We start from the raw sequence: 14,105 nt of genomic DNA, 5'->3' as shown, positions 1-14,105 counted from the left end.
GGCCTCCTTGCTTCTCAGTCTCCCTATGAACTCAGCAGGCAGGGCTGAGAAAATTCAGACACAGAACATCAGGTTCTCTGGAGATTGTTGGGGGCAGGACATGTCAGGACAGAGGACAAGACAGACTCCCATAGGACAATAGGACCAGCAGTGACCAAGGGGTGGAAAATGGCTGGGATGCGGCTTCTCGTGGTTCACTCAACAGTCCCAGAGGGGGAGGGATTCCATGGAGTGACAGATGGAGGGTGACACCAAGAGAATGTGGGAGAGAAAGAACACGAACATAGACTGAAAGCAGATGGACGTCACGAAGTCAACTGGACACCAGAACACGGCTCTGCTTGGCCACACACGGTCTTTACCCCTGACGGTCAGTGTGGCCGACGTCCTCTCCTGCCCGCACACGCACGAGTACTCCCCGGCATCTGCCACGGCCAGGCCACGGATCTCCAGCTCACACACGGTCCCGTCCTGCCTCAGGCTGACTCTGTCCCCAGCTCTGAGGGTCTCAGAGCCCTTCCTCCACTCCACAGGGGCCTCCTTGCTCAGCTCACAGTGCAGCGTGGCCGTGGCCCCTTCCGTGGCCTCCTTGCTTCTCAGTCTCCCTATGAACTCAGCAGGCAGGGCTGCAACAGGGCCCAACAGAGAATGTCATTTTCATCCTCCCACAGGGACGAAAGAGGCCTGTGGGCAGTGCGGGCAGGGATGCTTACCCTTCACAGTGAGTGTGGCCAAGGTCATCTGGTCCCTGAAGCAGCAGGAATACTGCCCGCTGTCCTGGGGCCGCAGGTCCCGGACCACCAGCTCCAGCACAGTGCCCTCCTGACGCAAGCTGTACTTGCCTCCGGGCCGCAGAGCCTCGTCTCCACGGCGCCACTCCACGGGCGTGACCACAGAGGACAGCATGCAGCGCAGAGTGGCAGCCCCGCCCTCCAGCACCTCCAGGTCCTTCAGCCCCTCCTGGAAGCGTGCCGGCCGTGCTGTGGGCAGGCACAGGCTCGGCTCGGCACCCACGTCCTGCATCCCACTGAGGGCCCCCATGGCTGATGACAACTGGGGACGCGGCAGCCAGAGGGCGCAGGCAGGCCCGCCTCGCCCTTTATGCACTGGGGGCTATGGAGAGCGAGCCCCCAAACTCCATCCTCCAGGAGGGGGAGCCGAACAGGTGCGAGCAGAGAAGGGCAGAGTAGCATGAACTGTACCCCCCAAATTCATACCCCAGCCCCCAGAACCTCAGAACGACTGTTTTTGGAGAGGGTCTTTCCAGAGGTAATTAAGGTAAAATGAGGCCTAATCCTGCGAGTTATGTAATCTTGTGAGAAGAGATGGACACAGACAGACAACAATGCAGGGACACGGGGAGAAGTGCATCCAGACACGCCCACGCCTGGACCTGGGGCTCCCCAGCTCCAGGGCGAGGAGACCATCAATGTCTGTTGCTTGACTGCCCAGTGTGAGGTATTTGTTACGTGGCCCGTGCTGGGACAGGTGGAGACGAGCCAAGTCAGAAGGAGGGGAACACAGAAAACAAGACGCAGGAACAAAGCAAGAAACACGCATCTGATGAGGCGACAGAAGAGGGGTGATTCTAGCAAAGCAGCGGAGCCCTGGAGATGGACAGAGGGGGCCCTCCCACCCTGAGACATGGGTGTGAGCCTGGGGACTTACCATGGACCCTGACAATGGAGCTGCTCCAGGAGCCCCCGGACTCACACCTGTAACGCCCGCCGTCCTGCAGGGTGGCGCCGGTAATGACCAGCTGGGCCTGGTGGCCCTCCTGGCTCAGCTGGCAACGGGCTGATGGCCGCAGGGCTTTCCCGTCCTTGGTCCAGCACACGGGGCTGTCCAGGGCGGTGGTCTCACAGACCAGGGTCAGATCCTCCCCCTCTGTGACTGTAGCGTCTGTGAGCTCGCGGGAGAAGACGCTTGGCTTTTCTGGAGGTACAGAGAGAGGCGCGGGACGCTTGGGGACTGCTGCAGACCCTCGGGTGGGGCTGCACAGGGGCTGCGGGGGAACGGGGCAGGCCTGGCATGGCGCAGCCCACACTGGGGACAGCGGGATCACCTCTGCACCCCACGTGCAATGATCACCTTCCAACAGCCCCACCTCCCTGGGATCCACGGGCTGGGCACCATCCCCATGAGCCCCAGGACCATGCTCTGCGCATGGCCAGCATCTGCCCTCCACAGGCTGCACCCTCAGCCCCACGGACCAGGCCCCACCACCGCACTGAGCACACCGCCCACCTGTGACCCGCAGGGTGGCCGAGGCCCGCTGGTCCCCTGCCTCGAAATGGACGGTGCCTGAGTCCTTGAGAGCAAGCTGCCGCAGGGTGAGCACGTGGTAACCACCTGGCTGAACCTCAATCTCATTGAGCTCGTTGGGGTGCAGGGGCGTCTTGTCCAAGAACCAGTGCACCGGCCCGTAGTCGGCAGGGGAGACGCGGCAGGAGAAGGTGGCTGAGGAGCCCTCGCGCACCTCCATGTCCTCCAGATCCTCTGTGATGAGCACTCTCTGGCCTGCAGGGCACAGACTGGCGAGTCAGGGTCCCCTGCAGCCAGCTGCTAAGGGAGACGAGCACTCCCCAAGACCTAAATGGGTCACGGCCAGAGCAAGCACGTGGCTTTCACGGGCTCAGGACAACAAACCCAGGAACCAGCGAGGGGCACCGTGTTTGTTTCCGCTTCACTGGTGAGCCCCAAACCCGCATCTGGGGTCCTTCTGCAGAGCACACCGCGAGGGCCACAGCAGGTCCTCTGTCACCAAACTGCCCCCTCACCTGCCGACATCCACCCTCAAGGCCACAGAAAGCCATCTAGTCGTGGAGGGACACAAAGAACAGGAGTGTGACAACGCAGTTGTGTCTGTGTTAAAATTTAAATCAAACGCTTTGGAGAATGAGCAACTTGACTTGTTAGGGGAAAACCCCACTTCTGTTGCCGATATAGATGTGGGGACAGCTCAGAGAGAAGTCCGAACGACTACAAAGGACTCTGCCTGCGGGTTCCTCCTGCACCTGCAGGGGTCTTAGAGCTGTGGGACCACGGAAGGAACGCGTGGTGGGCAGCGCCTGCAGAGAGGACTAGGAAACAGTCGCAGACCGGCACCCAAACCCAGGGCTCCGGCCGTACCGCCCGGCAGGCGCGTCGGTGTCTCGTTTTCAAGGACAATGCTTTGCTACTGTGTGACGCTCACTTTAACTGACATCTTTTGGATTAAGCCTGAGTACCAATTTCTTACAGAGCATGGTTTCTGTTGCAGTCACAGAGTGGTTTGGGGTGAGGTCACTGGATCTGCTGGTTTTCACAGAAAAGCAGAGGAAAAAACACAGCAAGTCTTCTTTGCTGTTCTTTCCTTGTTTCCTGTGCACAGACCCCTCCCCCCCAGGAGGGACTTCTCCGACCCTGGTTGCTGGCGCTGGCGTTGGGAGGGCGGTGCACCGCTCTGCGGGGACACCAGCGTGCCCCGTGGACCCTGGGCCGGCCACGGACCCTGCGTCAGGCCCCCATCTCCCGATCTGTGAGGTGGGTGCCCGGCAGGTGCAACTGCTCCTCACCCCGGGAGGCCTGCAGGCCACGCACCCCGTGCGCAATCCCCGCGGAGCCCCCGTGTGGGGGTCGGGCCACGCACCCCGTGCGCAATCCCCTCGGAGCCCCCGTGTGGGGGCCGCACCACGCACCCCGTGCGCAATCCCCGCGGAGGCCCCGTGTGGGGGCCGGGCCCACGCACCCCGTGCGCAATCCCCGCGGAGGCCCCGTGTGGGGGCCGGGCCCACGCACCCCGTGCGCAATCCCCGCGGAGCCCCCATGTGGGGGGCCAGGCTCACGCCAGCACACAGAAAGAGCTCTCAGCACATGACTGCACGAATTCACACCAGGTGCCCCCAGCAGGGTCTCAGAGACGAGACCACCCAGGCCCAACCCCCCGCGGATAGGGAAACTGAGGCTGGTCTCCGAGGGCCTCCAAGCCCCCTTAAACAAAGCTCACAGCTAACCACGGCGCAGGCCAGCACGGCGCCAGGCCTCACCTTGCACCAGGAGCCGGGCCTGTGAACAGGCCTGGCCAATGTCACAGCTGTAGATGTCAGCGTCTGCCTTGTCCAGGGCACTGATGGTGAGCTTCAAGGTCAGGCCCTCCTGGCTGGGGGTGTACTTCCTTGAGGCACGCAGGTCCGCGAGGCCCTTGCGCCAGGTCACCGTGGCTGCGGGAAGCTCTGTCTTACACACGAACACGGCCGTGCCCTTCTCCTCTGCCTGCAGATCGGCCAGCTCCTCTGTGAATCGGTTTGCCTTTTCTGGGAAGGGGGTGGGAAGGAGGGGGGTTGAGGGCTGCTCAGACCCCATGCCGGCCCCTCGGGACAGGGACCGGCCCCCACCATGGGCAGCTCCCCTGCCGAGGCCATGGGGACCCATCCCCGGGTCTCTTGTGGGGTCACCTTCCACAAGGAGGCTCGCTGTGCTCTTGGAAGCCTCTGTCTCACACGTGTATTCGCCTGAGTCCTTGGGTGAGACCGCACGGACCACCAGCATGGCCCGAGTGCCTTCTGTGACCAGGTCATACTTCTGACTCTCGCGAATGGCCTTCCCAGCCCTCAGCCAGCGCACCGGGGCGCCGGCCCGAGACAGCTCGCAGCTCAGCACAACATCCTCGCCCGCAGCAGCCCGCTGGCCTTCCAGCTGCTTCGTGATATGCGCTGGCCTCTCTGAAGAGAGCAGAGCAGTCCCCCGTGAGCCCCGGCCAGGCCCCAGCCGTGCTCAGGGTGAGGAAAGGGCAGGTGGGCACAGGGCCCTGGGAATCAGGAGTCCCCGTGGTCACGAGGGAGGGGCTGGGGAGAGGAGACACGAGACCACAGACTCTCACACCGCAGCATCGTTCAGAGCCCCAGGACGCAAAGCGTGGCAATTTTGCCAGCTCAGTGAGCCGCGAGCCTGGAAGATCCCACAGTGGTCAGACCACACACCAGAGACCAGAAACCCTGCTTCTGCCCAGAGTCTGGACAGTCTCACCCTACAGAGGGAGCTCCCTCAGATGACTAAACCCCCCAGCACCCCAACAGGTGTCTCTGGGTCTCCAACCGGGGAGCTCTCCAGGGCCCGGCCGAGGCCCCACGCCACCCCCATCCCGTCCTGCCCACGGTGCCCACCTCGGACAATGAGGGAGGCCTTGGAGGTGAGGTCCCGCACGGAGAACACCACCTCCCCAGCGTCACTAGGAGCAGCATCCTGGACAGCCAGGGTGTACTTGCGGCCCTGGCGTGTGGCCCGGAAGCGGCCCGAGCCACCCGCCGTCTTCCCACCCACTGTCCATGTGGCCACATCGCCGGTGTTCTCGTGGGACAGGACACACTCAAAGCTGCAGCTCTGGCCCTCCAGTACCTCCACCGTCTTCAGCCTCTTGGTGATGCCCACGTGCAGGTCTGTGGGCCACAGGAGATGGTGGTCGTACCAGGCCGGGCTCTTGGACACCAGTCTCCCCCCCCCCCCGCCCCCAAGGCTGGCACTGTCGAGCCCGGACCTGCCCCAGGCATGGGGGGCCTGCTGCCCCCTCAGCAAATGCCTCCAGCTGGCTGAACCCTGGTGTTCGCATCATGGAGAGCTGTTCCAACCAGTGTGGTCACTTCCTGTCTGCTAGAGAACAAGCCCTGTCCACAGCGGTCACCAGCTCGAATGCTCCAGCAGGGCAAGAATGGGAGCCCCAGATGAAGGGGCCATCCAGCTCTAGAACGAACTCACCACACTGCCCTGCCCCCTTTCCTGTCTCACCTCAAACCCCAACCAGACCAGCAGGAACCCGCACAGGGTGACTGGGCAGCAAGCCTGCCATGCGTGCATGCGAAGGAGAACCGGACCAGAGCAGCTGGGCCAGGACAGCAGTGCACACAGGAGGCCAGGCCCAGGCTGAGAGGGACATCCAAAGGGACCCTGGTGTCCCAGGGGTGAGGGGGCCCATGCTGCCCTGATAGCTGGGTGGCCTATGGGGTCCACGGTGTGGTTCCATGTGGCAACCCAACAAGAACGTGGCCTGCCAACAACCACCTTCACCAGGCTTTGCCTGGAGCCTGGAGGTCCCTCCAGGGCACCCTATGCCCGACATCTGGGCCTCTGCCACCGGCCACCCCCAAGCGGTGACCCTGACTGTACCTCTCTGTGGCCCCCGCAACTGCCCACACACAGCCCCTGGCACAGGGGGACTGTCTCCAGCCTCTGTTGAATCCCTGGCCCCCTGAGACTCCATCAAGCATGGCCAGTTCAGTGTCCCCAGTCCTACCATTGCTTACCGTCCCTCACCCCTCTGCCTGCACCTGGGCCTCCCAGGATCCCATCAAACCCGCTCCTCCAGGAGCCAGCCCTGACCTCAAGAGCTCTGCAGGGCAGCCTCCGGCCTTGGAGAAGGGCTGGGCCCCGAGCAGGGGCAGCCCCCGAAACCTGGAAGCAGCCCCGCGTCCTGAAACCGGTTCCGCCCCTGGAGGCGCGCCCGCGCCCTGGACCCAGACCCGCCCCGCCCCCCGCCCCGCCCCCAGAAGCCGGCTCCGCCCCTGCATCCGCCCCCGCCTTCTGGACCCAGACCCGCCCCTGGACCCGGACCCGCCCCCTGAGCCCAGAACCGCCCACGGCTCCGCCCCCGGGACTGACCCCGCCCCCACCCCTGGAACAGGCCCCGCCCCCTGGAACTGACCCTGCCCCCCCCCCCGGGCCCACCCCCACCCCCGCCCCCTGGGCGCGGCTCCACCCCCTGGACCGAGACCCGTTCATGCCCCCGTCCCCCAGAGCCGCCCCCATCCCGGGAAATGGCTCCACCCCTGGGACTGACCCCACCCCCTGGGCCCGGCCGCCCCGGCCCCGCCCCTAAGACCGGCTCCGCCCCCTAGAACCGGCCCCGCCCCTGGAGCAGGCCACGCCCCCGGTCCCGCCACGCCCCCTGAGCTCTCCTAGCGCCACGCACCGTGCACACTGACTCTGGCGCGGGTCTCCTCGGAGCCCACGCTGCAAGTGTAGAGGCCGGCGTCGTCCCGGCTCAGGTCATGCACCACGAGCCCGCGCGTGCCCGCCGTGTGCAGGAAGTCGTACTTGTCGCTGGGGCCCAGCTCCACGCTGTCCTTTCGCCACACCACGCGGGCCTGGGGGTCCGAGACCTCACACTGCAGGGCCAGCGTGCCCCGCTCCTCCGCGGACACATCGTCCAGAGCCTTCAGGAACACCACCGGCTTGGCTGGGGCGAGTGTGGGCAGGTGAGCGAGCGCCGCTCCGTCCGGCCTGCCGAGAGCCCCGCGCCCCTCCCTGGGGAACCCCGAGGGCCCCGCAGGGACGCCTCACCTTTGACCTCCAGGCGGGCAGTGGCCGACACCTTGGGGGAGCGGGCGCGCACGGTGCCCGCGTCCGCCCGCCGAACCCGCTTCAGCACCAGCGTGTGGCGCCGGCCCTCGTGGGCGATCTCATGGAAGCTGTCGCCGTACAGAGGCGCGCCGTTGAGCGACCACTCCACCTCCTCGTCCTCCTGGGACAGCTCGCACGAGAAACAGGCCCGGCCCTCCTCCGTGACTTCTGCGTCCTGCATCGGCTGCGTCACTGTGACCTCGCGCGCTGCCCGGAGCAGAGCGCGCCGCTCAGCACCCGCGCTGGCGCCTCCCCCGGAGGCCCTCCCAGGGCCCGTGCGCCCTCCGTACCTTCCACGGTGACCGCAGCGCTGCTCTGGGCGCTGCCGGCCTGGCAGCGGTAGAGGCCCGCGTCGGCGGGCGTGAGGCGGAGGATGCGCAGCTCCGCCATGTGGCCCTCCAGCCTCATCCTGAACTTCTCAGAGGGCGCCAACGGCGTGTCCTCCTTGTACCACTGCACGGCCTTGGGGGATGGCCTGAAGTCGCAGGACAGGACCACCGACTGCTGCTCGCGCCCCGCCTTGGGCTCCAGCGGCCGCGTGAGCACCATGGGGATGTCTGCGGCGGAAGGGGAGAGGGCGGCGCTGCGGCGACGGAGGGACCCCGGCGTCCACCCCGCGCCCTGTGCCAGCTCCAGCCGCAGCCAGCCGCGGACCGAGCGCTCACCCGAAACTGCCAGGCGCGCGGTGGAGCGCGACTTGCCGATGGTGAAGTGCACGGGCCCCGTCATGGTGGAGCAGGTGCGCCGCAGCGTCAGGCGGTGCACGGTGCCTTCCTGCTCCATGGCCACGTCGGCCCCGGCCCGCAGCACCGTCTTTCCCAGGAGCCACTTGGGCGGCCGCACCGACGCAATGGACGTCTCACACTCGAACCAGGCGGGGGCGGGCTCCATCACCGTGACGTCCTGCAGGCCGCGCACGATGGTGATGGATTGCTCTGTGGGGGAGGGGCTGGTCACCGGCGCGGTCCCGCTGGGAGGACGGCGCACCGCCACCGGGACTCGGGGGAGGCGCCCGCACCGCGCTGCCCGCACCTTCCACGAAGAACTGGGCGCTGGTCTTCGCGTCCCCAGCATCGCAGGTGTAGGTGTCCTCGTCCTCGGGCTGCACATCCTTGATGATTAGCTTCCGGTAGAGGCCGTCACTGACCATCTCATACTTGGGCCCGGGCCGCAGCTCCACGGGGCCCTTGAACCACTGCACCTGCGCGCTGGCGCGAGACATCTGGCACTCCAGCACGCCCCGGTGCTTCTCCATGGCTATCTTGTCCCGCAGCGGGCGCAGGATGGCCACCGGCAGCTCTGTGGGTGTGGCGGGGGCGGTTGGGGGTGCTCTGGGCTTCGAAACCCCACCCCCACCTCGGTCTGGGCGCTCTGCCTCTGCAGCCTTCCACCAGCACGCTGGGCCACCGCCCTCGGGCAGAACAGCCCGCGCTGGCCCCGTCCCTGTCCAGCAGACGGCTACCCCGAGTGTCCCCCTCGGGCTTCTCTGGGACCCACTGCACACCGCTGGCCGGGAGAAAGCTGAGCGCACCCACATGCATGCCCCTGGCCCTTCTCAAGCTCCTTCGGCATACCCCTGCCCCCCACACATGCCCACCTTGCCACTTTTCCCCACACCACACCCTGCGCCCGCCTGGCACACCCCTGCATCAAGCAAATCCAAGCCCCGTATGCCTTAGCCCGCCCCCCTTGCCCCAGATCCTCCCTCCTCGATGCCCTCACTGTCACCAAGGCCACCAGGTAAGGGCTGACGCTCGCCACCTGCCGGGGTGCCACCTGCCCTCGCCACCTCTCCAGCACTTGCCACGGTCCCAGGAAGAGGAACGGTTTACTGCTGCCTCCATTTTCAACAAGGAGACCCTGAGCCCTCATACCCGGAGCTGCCTCTCCCAGACCCCTGTCCTCCTGCTGAGGAGGCAACACCTCCCTCTCCTCCTTCTGGGTCATTGCTGTCCTCCTCCCAAGAAGGGCCTGGGGCCTTTCCTGGGACAGCGGACTGTCAGCCCTTGGAAGGCCCAAAACGTGTGTGTTCACCCACACACTGCCCAGCACAGACCCCCCTCTGGGCTCCCTCACCTTTCACTCGGAGCTCCGCTCGCGATTCTGCACTTTCGGCAACAAATCTGATCTCCCCTGCATCTTCTGCCAGGACCCTCCGGTAGATGAGAGTGTATTTCCTTCCTGGGAACACAGGTCACTCAGTACTGGGGGGAGGAGGGCCTGGGGACAGGAGGAGGACGTGCCCTCCCGCAGCCTGCCCAATATCGCACCTTCCTGGCGGATGCGCACATTGTCACTGGGCCGAAGCTTACTGCCCTCCCAAAACCACTGGGCCGGCACCTCGTCCAGAGAGACCTCACAGGAGAATGTGGCACCCTCCTTCTCCATCACCTCCACATCTTCCAGGGGCTTCACGATCTGAACCTTGCGACCTGGGGTAACAAGCAGGGCCTTGTCGCACCTGGACACACGGAGCTGCCCCTCCCCCCCTCCCACCCAGACTGCTGAAGGGTACAGGGCAGGGCAGCCAGGGGGCTAAGCACCTGGCTGGGGAATGTGGGGAGGCCAGGAGGTTCTGACCCCTAATCTGCCCACCTTGCACCTTCAGGGAGGCTGAGCTCTGAGCGTCGTGGGCATCACACACGTACACGCCCTGGTCCCCGAGCTCACACCGGTAAATGATGAGACTCCGACACGCACCCTGGGCCACCATGCCCACTGTCTTGCCCACGCGCAGCTCCACACCGTCCTGAGGAGGGATGAGGTCGGGTCAGGTGCTGGGACTGCCCCGCAGAGCAGCGCCTCGCCTGCCAGGCACCCGTGAGAGGTAAGGGCAGCCAGAGGACTCCGGGGGGAGGGAGGCACCTTCAGCCAGCGCACATCCACGTTGGGGCGCGACAGCTCACATTCCAGGGTCACCTTGTCCTTCTCGGTGGCCACCATGTCCTGCAGGGGGCGGCTGAACCTCACAGGCAGCTCTAGGTGGGCAGGAGGGGGGAGGTGAGAGCAGGGCGGTATCACACAGCTGGTTCGAGGGGCGAGACCCAGTGCCCTGCCCCCAGGATTCCACGACCACGACCCCGCCTGCCTCCCCAGGCCACCTTGGGGACAGAGGCGGGTGCGCTCTGCGGCGGGTCCCACCCACGCCCACGCACCGGTGACCATGAGCTGCGCAGACGTGTGCACCCCCTCGGCTTTGAAGGCGATGAGGCCGCTGTCCTGCGGCCGCAGCTCCAGCAGCGTGAGGGTGTGAATGGGGCCATGCACTGCTAGCTGGCAGGTGGGCCCTGGCTGCAGCCGCAGGCCATCGCGCGTCCAGCTGCCCTCCACGTGGTCATGTGACAGCTTCACCTCCATGCTGACGGCACCCTGCTCCCAAGCCTCCGCGGCCTGCAGGCCCCGGACCAGCCGGACCTGGCGCACTGGGCAGACACGCAGGGGCAGGGGTGAGCCGTGCATGGACACCTTAGCCCGCAGGCCAGCTGTCCAGGGGGAAAGGCACACCCCTTCCTTACCCCCGGGGCCTGCCCCTCCAGGGGGACATCCACCGCCCTCCCCCCCTCCTGCCTAGATGCCCGACCCCCAGGTCCAGCTGCTGCTCACTTTCCACGGTGAGCTTGGCCTGTGTCTTGTCGTCCGGAGTCTCGCACCCATAGAAGCCACGGTCCGAGAAACCCACGCAGTGCAGAACCAAGCGGTGACTGGTGCCTTCCGCGTGAACCTCCACGTTCTTGCCTGGCGCCAGGGCTATTGCATTCCGTGTCCACTTGACCTCAGGCCACGGCCGCGTCAGCTCCACTTCCATGGTCACTGAGCTCCGCTCTTCCACCGTCTGGGGTTCCAGCTTCTTTCTGAACAGCACCGGAGCCTCTGGGGCCGCAAGCAAGGGAGGTCACCGCAGTCACTGCCACTCTTGAAAGAGCCAGAGCCCGAGGGCCCTCCCTCCCCCCACCGGGCAAAGCTGCTCCCCACCTCAACCTCACATTCCGCCTCCAAGCTGGGCCCAGCCCTGCACCTGCACAGGTCCAGTCACACAGGAGGAAGCTGAGGCCCTGGGAGGCTGCTCCCTCCTCAGCACGCCTCTCATCTCCTGCTCCCCTGCTCCCAACAACCCAACCAGGCAAAAGGCCTGGCACTCCTAAGTGTGGCCCATGACCGCCAACAGCGGGTCCCGGGAGCTGGTGCAACAGACTGAGCCCCCAGACCTGCCGCACCAGCCTTAAGGAGACCCTGGACACTCCACATCAAGGAATGAAAAGTGGGCCTCCCCGCCCCAGGCTCTGCCATGTTCTCCCCAGAAGGTGCTTGCACTGGCTGCCAACTCCACTTCCATCCATGGGGCTTGGCTTGGGATGCCTCCTCCAGGAAGCCTCACTGGACAGCCTCAACCTCTGCCCACTCCCCGACCAGATGCCCCTTGGGGGAGTTTACTTTGTCCCCTTCCGAGTAGCTACCCAGCCCCTGGGCCCCACCTGAGTCTCCTTTTTGCAGCCTCCAGGTCACCCAGACCAGCTGGACCCAGGCCGGCATCAGAAGGCCGCCAGGGAACCAGCCCACGGGGAGGCCCTCCCCGCGGCCCCATCCACGCACCTCGCACCCGAAGAGCAGCCGAGGACTTGACACCCTCAGCCTCTGCAGTGATCTCGCCAGCATCCTCCAGGGTCAGGCCGGAGATAGTCAGGCTGTGGCCGGCGCCCCTCTGCGCTATGAGAAACTTCTCACTGGGCTGCAGCAAGGCGCCGTCCCGGAACCACGTGACTGCCGCATCGCCGGGGGACACCACGCACTGGAAGGTGGCCTCGCGGCCTTCCTCCGCCACCACGGCGCTCAACGCAGCCGTGAACTTGACCGTGCGGGGGGCTGCGGACAGGGGTTTCGCTTGAGAGGCAGGTGGGAGAGGCAGAGGCCCCGCCCCGCAGGCGTGGAGAAGGACACCTCCTCCAGGCAGCCGCCCGGGTGCGCCCCGCCCGACTGCCCGCCCACCCGCGCGCCCCTCCGCGGCTTACTGCTGACGGTCAGCTGAGCGCTGGTGCAGGCGTCACGTGTCTCACACGCGTACTCCCCCGCATCCTCCAGCCGCAGGCCTGACACCGTGAGCGAGCGCCGGGGCCCCGCCGCTTCAATCTGGAAGCGTTTGCCAGCCCGGAGCTGCGTGCTCCCGCAGCGCCACACGACCTCGGCCTGGGGCGGGCTCAGCTCGCAAACCAGCGTCGCTGCGCCGCCCAGCTCCCCGCTCACGGGCTCCAGGGGCCGGCAGAACTTGGCGGCCACCTCTGCAGGACGGGAGGGGCATCAGCTGCAGGGCTCGGCCCGAGGACAAGCTCTGTGCCCAGCAGCCGTGCGCCCTGAGTCCCCCTCTGGCTCCGGGCAGGGATGCTGCCTGCAGGACCCCCCGGGGGGGGGCCCCCCCCCCCGCCCCCCGCCCCCCCCCCCCCCCGCGCACACACGGGGTTCCCAGAGGACCGCCCCCAGCCCTGCTGACCTTCCACCTGCACGGGGAAATCCTGCACCTCTGCGCCCACACGGCAGCTGTAGACCGCGCTGTCCAGGGTTTGCGCGTTGTGGATGGTCAGGGTGTGGGTGTCCCCCAGACTGGCTGTTTGGTGCCGCTTGCTTCGGCGAATCTCAACACCGTCCTTGAGCCACGTCACCGCGGCCACAGAGGGTGTAACCCGCGTGGCAGTCAGGACAATGTCCTCATGCTCCCTGACCACCAGAGGCTCCCTGCGGCCAGGTCTCTCCAGGGCGGGGGGTTCAGGCTCCGGCTCTGGGGGGAGGTCAGTGGGCATAAGAGCAGAGCCCTTGCATTCCTGGCCTGGGCCCCATCCCACCGAGGAGCCACACTGTGGGAGAAGACCCGAAATGGGGCCACCCCAAACTCCCATTGCCCTACAACTGCCCCACTTCCGTCTCTCTGCTGAGCAAACCATGCCACCTGGCAGCCACCATCCAGGCATCCAGAGGCCAGAAAGGGCAGCCAGGAGGAGCCCCCTGGGACTACAGCCTGGGGGCCAAGAGCTGAGAGCCCAAGACCCCTGCCCGCCAGCGAAGATGGCCCCATGAGCAGATACTGCAGAGAGTGGGAAGCAGGCACTTAAGGGACCCTGCCACAGCCTGGGGCCTGGGTCCACATTACAGAAGGGCATCAGGGAGCAGGCCCAGGAGGGGAGGCAGGAGAGGACAGCCTGGCCCAGGCCCAGGCCAGGATGGGCATCCAAGCAACGGCAAGGCCACAGGGCTGACAAAAGGACAGCTGGACGATCAGGATCCCAAGGCCAAAGCCCCTCAAGTGAGGCTCCACAGCGGCCCAAGGGGGATTTAAAATGGGAAACGTATCTGCTCACCAACCCTAGACAAAGAACAGTCGTTGCCACAAACCACAGGCCCTAGCAGCCTGCAGGTACCCAAGAAAGCCTCAGTGGCAGGTTCCATGCTAGTTGAAGTGGGGATGTGGCATATAAGGGAGAAGCCTGGGGACACAGATGCCCAGAACAACCCACAAGAAGGGCTGCGGTGAGTGTTCTCCAATCCAAGGACCTGGGCAGAGGACAGAGCCCTGGGCTGGGCAGATCAACAGAGAACCCAACACAGGTACAACACACACCTGTCCCCCACCCTGTCCAAGAGGGCTCATTTCCTGATTTCTCAGGAGCTTATCCCCTCTGCCCAAGCTGACACGCACCAGCCACGTCCAGGTGGAAGGACACCTTCTGGCCCCCGGCCTCACAGCT

At 65.8% G+C, this 14,105-nt stretch overlaps 1 protein-coding gene across 1 annotated transcript in view; it reads right to left on the bottom strand.

Annotated features, from left to right (window-relative positions):
• The window catches only part of OBSCN (obscurin, cytoskeletal calmodulin and titin-interacting RhoGEF), a 132,354-nt gene that overhangs the window by 64,872 nt on the left and 53,377 nt on the right, over positions 1 to 14,105 (bottom strand). The window contains exons 11-32 of the mRNA XM_035029912.1: positions 12,857 to 13,141; positions 12,381 to 12,647; positions 11,965 to 12,234; positions 10,978 to 11,244; positions 10,530 to 10,796; positions 10,240 to 10,352; positions 9,970 to 10,123; positions 9,645 to 9,806; positions 9,451 to 9,555; positions 8,407 to 8,673; positions 8,040 to 8,309; positions 7,665 to 7,931; positions 7,315 to 7,581; positions 6,944 to 7,210; positions 5,145 to 5,417; positions 4,437 to 4,703; positions 4,029 to 4,295; positions 2,248 to 2,520; positions 1,669 to 1,935; positions 714 to 980; positions 363 to 626; positions 12 to 44 (exon numbers count right to left, since the gene is read on the bottom strand). Of these exons, the coding sequence (XP_034885803.1) occupies positions 12 to 44; positions 363 to 626; positions 714 to 980; positions 1,669 to 1,935; positions 2,248 to 2,520; positions 4,029 to 4,295; positions 4,437 to 4,703; positions 5,145 to 5,417; positions 6,944 to 7,210; positions 7,315 to 7,581; positions 7,665 to 7,931; positions 8,040 to 8,309; positions 8,407 to 8,673; positions 9,451 to 9,555; positions 9,645 to 9,806; positions 9,970 to 10,123; positions 10,240 to 10,352; positions 10,530 to 10,796; positions 10,978 to 11,244; positions 11,965 to 12,234; positions 12,381 to 12,647; positions 12,857 to 13,141 (5,139 nt within the window). The remainder of the gene's footprint in view (positions 1 to 11; positions 45 to 362; positions 627 to 713; positions 981 to 1,668; positions 1,936 to 2,247; positions 2,521 to 4,028; positions 4,296 to 4,436; positions 4,704 to 5,144; positions 5,418 to 6,943; positions 7,211 to 7,314; positions 7,582 to 7,664; positions 7,932 to 8,039; positions 8,310 to 8,406; positions 8,674 to 9,450; positions 9,556 to 9,644; positions 9,807 to 9,969; positions 10,124 to 10,239; positions 10,353 to 10,529; positions 10,797 to 10,977; positions 11,245 to 11,964; positions 12,235 to 12,380; positions 12,648 to 12,856; positions 13,142 to 14,105) is intronic.

The sequence above is a fragment of the Mirounga leonina genome, unplaced genomic scaffold (assembly GCF_011800145.1).
Source record: "Mirounga leonina isolate KUSES-001 unplaced genomic scaffold, KU_Mleo_1.0 Mir_347, whole genome shotgun sequence".
Taxonomy (NCBI): domain Eukaryota; kingdom Metazoa; phylum Chordata; class Mammalia; order Carnivora; family Phocidae; genus Mirounga; species Mirounga leonina.
Note: the sequence above shows the minus strand (reverse complement) of the source record. Positions and strands in the feature narration are given on the sequence as shown.